Source organism: Aplysia californica, unplaced genomic scaffold, assembly GCF_000002075.1.
Source record: "Aplysia californica isolate F4 #8 unplaced genomic scaffold, AplCal3.0 scaffold00520, whole genome shotgun sequence".
Lineage (NCBI taxonomy): Eukaryota > Metazoa > Mollusca > Gastropoda > Aplysiida > Aplysiidae > Aplysia > Aplysia californica.
This window is the reverse complement of record NW_004797790.1, coordinates 163,004-170,436: the sequence shown is the minus strand read 5'-3', so window position 1 is coordinate 170,436 and position 7,433 is coordinate 163,004. Positions and strand designations below refer to the sequence as shown.

The following is a 7,433-nucleotide window of genomic DNA, read 5'->3' as shown; positions in this document are numbered from 1 at the left end:
CTATCTATCTATCTATCTATCTATCTATCTATCTATCTATCTATCTATCTATCTATTCCTCTTTGTCTCTTTATATGTAAAATCTATCTTTCCACTCCATCTTTCTCTCCCTCCCTCTTTCTCTTTCTGTCTTTTTGCATCGTTTACCTACCCCATTCATTCAACTCAACTATATAATATCATCCTTGGCATTTTAGTTTTGGGCGGATTTTTTCCCCCGTATGTCATTTTTACGTCTCTTTTCACTCTATCGCTTTTTACCCTCTTCACTGTGCGGTCAATCGGTTTTTGATTCCCGTTAAACAGTTTTTAAAATACCAGGATGATGAAAAAGTGGTACCGCGGAGGCGTACAAACCCTTTAGCGGCACAAAAAGAGCATGGGAATTATGGCGCCTGCTCGACTGTGGCCCCCGACACGAGCTCGCCTGCCATCATGTGTGATGAGCTTAGCAGACGACCAGCTCCGTCATCGAGCCACGCCAGTCGGCTTTCGGTGCGCATTGGTGCGCGTGTGTGCGCGCGGTGTGTAGTGGCGTATTGAACAGGCTGGGGGCAGCGGTTCCAAGCCCCTAGGAGGCGGTGCCTGGCCTCAAAGCTCAACGTTTAATCCAGGTCTGTCAATTTGATTAGCTTCTACCGGCCTGTTGTCATGGACGGTCTAATTGGAGGCGGATGCTGACACCCGGAGGCCAATAGCACATGACAAATTTGGCGCGGTGCCAGGTTTTGCGAAAGTGTTACTTCATATCCCCTGTCTCTCCCCGTGACATTTTAGTTTAGTAAGGAGGAGCATGTCGACATATAATTTGCCTTTTAGCACTCATGAAACGGAAGGCAGGCAGCAGAAACACTAGAGGGAGAAAGAAAAGTGAGACCTACCAATAGTCCTGTCCGACCACCCACACTCTCTATCTCTTTAGCAATGGATTGATTCTAATATTTCACACGATATCACCGCATACTACAGATATTCATGAAAAGAATGAAAACCCAACACTGAAAGGGCTAAGCATGTAAGACTAGAAACTGGGTTGAACGTTGCTTCGAACGATGGAAGGAGGGGCACAGCCGATCTGTAGGCCAGGGGGATTTCATTGTACTTGTTAGGGGGGGGGGGGTGTGTGAGTGTGAGTGAGTGAGTGAGTTGGTGAGTGAGTTAGTGGCTTTTGGCAATATAACGAATGAGACAGACAGGCAGACAGACAGACAGGACGCCCGCGGTTCTAGGAAATAACAAACAGAAAGACATGATCAAAATAGTTTTAATTCTTTGACTATTCGCTATTTGCTGCCATTGAGAGAACACCCTTAGAAAACGAAGTCATTTCTTTGCTCCGTACAATGGGCACGGTACTGATCCTCCAGCACCCAGATGAACTCTCCTGGTTTTCGACTCCACGATTGATGATTAAAAGATGAAGACGCGGTCTAAAACTTTCGACACCCGCGAGCCGTTGTGAAATCTTCCGTTACTGGAAAGCCAGGCGTCGGTTTGCCTCAGTCTCCCTCTGTTTCGGGGGGCAAAAGCAGCGGCGCTGGAACAGGCCGCCCTCTGTGTTGGGCGTGAATGTGCTTCATTATGACAACATTGACAGACACTGGGATATTTGACGTGGCATCGCCGCACTGCGCGTCCGCGGCCCCTTGATGTGGGGAGGGCGTTGAGTATTTATTCTGCGGACTCGACTGTCGATGCAAGACTCGGCTGTGCATAATAGCAGACACAGTTTAGGTGAGAAAATGATTTTTAAAACCCAGGGAAAGAGATGGGGTATAAAGACCCCCCCCCCCCCCCCCCACACCAAAACTGGTGGTCTCATTCACCCTTTTCATTTTTTGCCAATTTTACTTAGTTGTGAAAACCAAGAAGGGTGTAAAGAGTTTTAAAAACTATACATTGAAAGTAAAGAGGGCGTAAAAGTCGACTGCATGTTTATTATTCTCACTGTTATTCAGTTGGGTCTCCAATTTATTTTTAAAAATCTATTTGAAAAGACAGTTACGTTATCAATAAGGGTGTCTGTCATATTGACGAGCAATTCAGGACAGGTTTTTTAAAAGCCAAAAATGGGGGTGCACAGCTACAAAGAAAAGAAATGATGGGAATATAGACATTTTCAAAATTGAAGAAGTAAATAATACAATGACAAATAATGAAAAACAGCAACAACATCAACAGTAACAATATCATCATTATCATCATCAACAACAAAAACAGCAACAACAACAGCTACAGCGACAACAACAAGACAAGATGCCAATCATGTACACACTTTTTTGTGTTTGCCACTTTGTTTTCGTTGTCTTTATTTTTGCTGTTTTTTGAATGACTGATTCTCTTCCCTCCCCCCCCCTCTCTCTCTCTCTCTCTCTCTCTCTCTCTCTCTCGCTCTCTCTCTTCGTCTCCCCCCTCTCTCCCTCCCTCTCTCTCTCTCTCTCTTTCTCTCTCTCTCTCTCTCTCTCTCTCTCTCTCTCTCTCTCTCTCTCTCTCATTCTTTGCTCAGCATCCCTTCCTTTCTTTCTCTAATTTTTCTTTCTTGGTACCTTTGTTTCTTTCCTTCTTTATTGTCGGCCAGTATCATTTTCTTTGACATACCTGCACCCACTGGCACTTTCAGCAGAAATTCGCAACCCCCCAGGAACACATTTGGGTTTGATTTTCTTTTCATGTTGTTCTGTTGGCTCTACCTCCAAATTACGTTGATTCCGCTTAGTACTAAAACCCTTACTCTGGTGCTTTTTTTTTACAAGGAATGAAAATAAAATCCGAGTTCGTGGGAGTGTCATTCATTCATTCATTCATTCATTCATTCATTCATTCATTCATTCATTCATTCATTCTTTCTGGGTGGTTGGCGGGTGCTCTGGTGTGGTTTGCTCCTTCTTTCCTATCGAACATATAATCCTTATCTCCCCGTCTTCTTTTTTATGTTTGTTACTCTCTTGTAACACCTCTAATTTTCTGGCGCTCATATGACCTTATGCAGTTGCGAGCGCCGTGAAACCTCTACTAAAACTAAATTCTTTCATTCTGTTCTCTTTAATTTATTCATTTTCTTTTTCTTTTTGTTCCTTTGCTTTTCAAAAAAAAAAATTCCTTCGCACATTCATCTACTTTTTTGGGTATGTGAAGGGGGATAGAGGTGGTTGGAGAAGGAGGAATGTCATTCGAGTACTTCTTTTTTTTTTATCCGTGACGTTTATTTTGATTCTTCCAGATTGATCATTTCGATAACGTGTAGTTTCTGTGATCAGCTGACCAACAAGTACACTCATAGTTTTGACAATCACTTTCTGATTCTCGATAACAACTCTGTCTATTCTGCAAGAAAAATATCAGTTAAGAAAAGTCTACTTTCTGTTTTAAAAAACCACAAAAACAATAGCAGTAGGACAGATACTGTAGCGTCAATTGGTGCGGCTGGAAGTGCTGTCGATATTCTGAAGTAAGCAGTCGTCAGACTCAAATGAATTACGTCCAGATGTCGCAGACTATGTCCTTCTAAAAATAAAGAAGTTTAAAATATTTTTATTTGTTTTAATTTTAAAATTTTAGTATTATAGTACGTACGGTCAAGGATTCGTGGCGTACCTTATCCTCAAATATCTTTTCAACGGATGAATCAGTGTCACCCATACTTTGGGCATCGGTTTTTATCAATTTGTCTTACCTTCATCTTATTTTTCCACAACAATTGAGGCAAGAATAAAAATAAAAACTTTTCCTCATAAATATGTTTTTTAAAAATCTTTTAAAATATTTAACAAATCTTCGTCGCGTGGAAAATGGAAGTATTCACAGCACTTTCCGCTTCTCACACATACTATTTTTGTTTACGTATGAGGCGTACGTCACTGCTCACTATAACGACATTTTGTTGTGGTAAAATTTTAGCCTACGCATAATTACGATCCCCTGATAAATGACAGGAGAAATTGTTAAGAATTTCTGCTCATATTTTATAACTAGTCTGATGAAAAGCAGCAGGATGGTGAGGAGGAATCGCAGTTGGATACTGCGACTGGAAGTTGCCTTGGTTTGATGCCGTAATTCTTGGCTTTATTTGATACCAATGTGAATGTGCAATTCTTCAAACAATCTTAATAGATTATCACAAACGACTTTCAATATATCAGTACATAACTCACGAGTAAAAGGAGTGAAGAATAATGCAATCCTCTCCTATTCAGTAGTAATGTGCTGGTGCCAATATGTTTTGGTTTGAACAATAATAAAATGTAATCATCCATGGCCGCAGAAACGGAGTAAAAAGTAAGTTTTGTTCCGCACCACTGATTAAACTAAAGATTATTAAAACAGGATTTCCATGATCATAGTTTGGCAATTAGAAGAAGTGAGGCAATGCTTTTAAAGGTGCTATTGTCCCAGCTCATAGGATGTAAGACTTTTAAAAATCTGTAGATTCCATCGATTGGGATTTTATATTAGTATTTTATATTCCGTGATTTTCTAGAATGCAGCACACGACATGTGGTTTAAAAAAAATATTCATCTGTTAAAGACAAATTGATGTAAGTCATTTGCAAAGGCTGAGGAGTCTATGTTCTATAGTTTTGGAAATTTTTTATTAAAAGTTGGCGCCACGATTTTTGACCGCACTATAAAATAAACTCCATTTATTGTCCTTTCAAGTAATCGTTGTTATGTTCTAACAATGATAGTAAATAACAAGATGGGCCACTCAGCCAAAAAAGTGTCCGCAGGAAGTATGCTCTTTGCTTCAGATGGCGCTGCCGTCTGTTTTGAAGCTCTCTTTCGTTTTTCCAGAAGAAGAATAGGAATAGCACCTCCTTGCGTGCGCAGATCGACTGCTGTTCATCAGCAGTTCGGGTTCGTTCAGTACGGAGTTTTAGTTTTTTTTAAATTTTAATGACCTCTCGCTTTTCATTATAAAGTCAAATTAAACGAAGAAAACAATCACCCTTTCCTCAGCGTAACCATTAAAAAAAAGCGTTCTTCCGAAATTTATTCAAAAACTTGCTAGTTTCACTTTGATTTTTTAAACTGAAGTAGGATAACTCTGTTCGCTAAAGGTGCGCTTTTGCGAAGAGGGCGCCACCGAATTTTCAGGACACTTTTTTAATTGGCTCAAAGAGAGAAGTGGCCCCTCTTGTTATGTAGACTCTTTGGTTCTAATCGTGACACTCTGCTTATTGAACGCATGTTTTGAGAACTTTCAGTGCAGAAAAGGTGTTCACTTCAAGATTTTTTAAAAACAAGTTTTGCCAATAAAGGGTATCATTGGTTAGCAGTAACGTAGGCTTTATGTGTATACAAAATGTGTGTGAGAAGCAGGAAAATTTCCACTTTCCGCATGACGGAGGTTTGAGGTATTTTATATAAATTTTTGAAAACAATTCTTTAATCTAGCCTAAATTGTTGTGGAAAAATATTAATCAAGATTAGACGAATTGATACAAATTGCTGTGCAAAGCATGGGGGACATTGATTCACTCGTAAAAAAAGATATTTGAGGAAAGGTGGCGCCACGAATTTTTGACCGCACTATAAAATAATGTCATTAATAGTGTCAATGACGACATAAAGCGCTGACTTGTGTCTGCGGTAAGTGTGTATAGGGACGAGATCACATGATCGACCCCTCAGCCTCTTTGTTGATGTACCCTCCAGCTGTTACGTGTGGGGAGAGCCCCGGCTGTTTGCTAAAGACAGTTTGAGACACCGCCACCCGCCCATGAGTCATTCTAGTACATATACTTGGTCATATCTATTATACGCCTTCAACTGTGTAGGATTTTTGTTTGTTTTGTTTTGTTTAGTTTTCAAGTAATGGCCATTTAGAGTGTATGTCAAAAGGATTTATTTGGCTGGTTCTGTAGTGTGGCGTGTGCTGTAAAAAGAAGAAGAAGAAGAAGAAGAAGAAGAAGAAGAAGAAGAAGAAGAAGAAGAAGAGGAAGAAGAGGAAGAAGAAGAGGAAGAAGAAGAGGAAGATTATTCATGAGGATAGCCACGAATATGAAAGGCAAAAGTTGTTCCGCATCCGATCCAGACATTAGGGATTGTCTTGTTAGTGAGACGACTTCCTGGGCCTTCGGCATATTGTGGTAGGATGGCCATTTCCTTTTCACGCTGCCTTTACTTCCCCAACTCGAAGTCAGGTACCCGTTACTGTTGGGTAGGAGGGAAAAAAATCCGTGTCCGAACCGAGGCTCAAACCCGGACATTCCGCCTCGGAGACGAGCGCACTAACCGCACCTTCATAATGAAAGGTAATGGTAATAAAAATTGCCTTGGCTCCTTAAACTCTTGCTGGTCTGATATGCACGGGTCAGAATTAATCTCCATTGATTCTTTTCGTCTTATATATTGACTGCATTTCAAAAGTCCCAGATCGCTAAACGCCTAACGTTCGTAAAATAAAAGCTACATTTTCTTTTTCTTTTAAATCACACATCATCGTATTCTCAGTTTTATTTTTCTGCATAGTCTGATTATGTTATGTCCTTCATTCACGCACAGTTGTGATAGAAATCCCCCCCCCCCCCAACCCGGTAGTTTTGAAATTTTCTATAACAAAGTTACGAGTGTCTGTCTGTACTTTCGACACATTCATCTATAAACAGTCCTGATACTCGGGGTGCGTTTTCATGACTAAAGTTGTGTGGATAGTTCTGTTAAAGCCCCGTGACTCTGCGGGTGGTTGGGAGGCGCCACTGGCAGTTTCCACTTCTTTACTTTCCCTCTGTTGTTTCTATTTGTCTGTCTGACTTTTTCCTTAGCACCAGTAGACCATTATTGTGTCGATGTGTTTCTCTTTACTCAACGAAGAAACAAAACAAACAAACAGCTCTCTAATTCTAACCAGGGCAAGGCTATCTGAGTTTCAAATACTCATATAGCCTAGAACCAGGGCAATGCGTCCAGTATTATCTTATTCATTTATGCTAATGATTCTGTCTTCTCGCCTTTCCCCTCAGTTACGGCATGGCAATGGGTGGTATGGGCATGTACCACGACCAGTACGGAGCCATGGCCCGCCCCTCCCCCTACGGCCCATACGGTGGTCACCACCCGCACCACCACCCGGCCAAAGAGATGGTCAAGCCGCCCTACTCGTACATCGCCCTCATCACCATGGCGATCCGGGGAGCCCCGGAGAAGAAGATTACACTGAACGGCATCTACCAGTTCATCATGGAGCATTTCCCCTTCTACCGAGAAAACAAGTAAGTGCAACACGGCTGGTGTGTCTTTCTGCTTGACGAAATGTGACCGTTACCATTACGTGCTCTCCAGCTCTACATCTTTGTGGAATGAGTTTGACGCCCCCGTCACGACACTGCGAGATAGGACTGAGATAGGAGGGGTGGAGACTCGTGGAATCTCCAAACAACGGAGCGCCAATCTAGACAACAACCATTATATTATTGCTCTTAAATCATTTTATA

At 41.4% G+C, this 7,433-nt stretch overlaps 1 protein-coding gene across 2 annotated transcripts in view; it reads left to right on the top strand.

The window, feature by feature from the left end:
* LOC101857819 (forkhead box C1-A) overlaps positions 1-7,433 on the top strand; it is a 40,737-nt gene that overhangs the window by 27,581 nt on the left and 5,723 nt on the right. For both annotated transcript variants that reach the window (XM_005106220.3, XM_005106221.3), the window contains exon 3: positions 6,963-7,211. In XM_005106220.3, the coding sequence (XP_005106277.1) occupies positions 6,963-7,211 (249 nt within the window). The remainder of the gene's footprint in view (positions 1-6,962; positions 7,212-7,433) is intronic.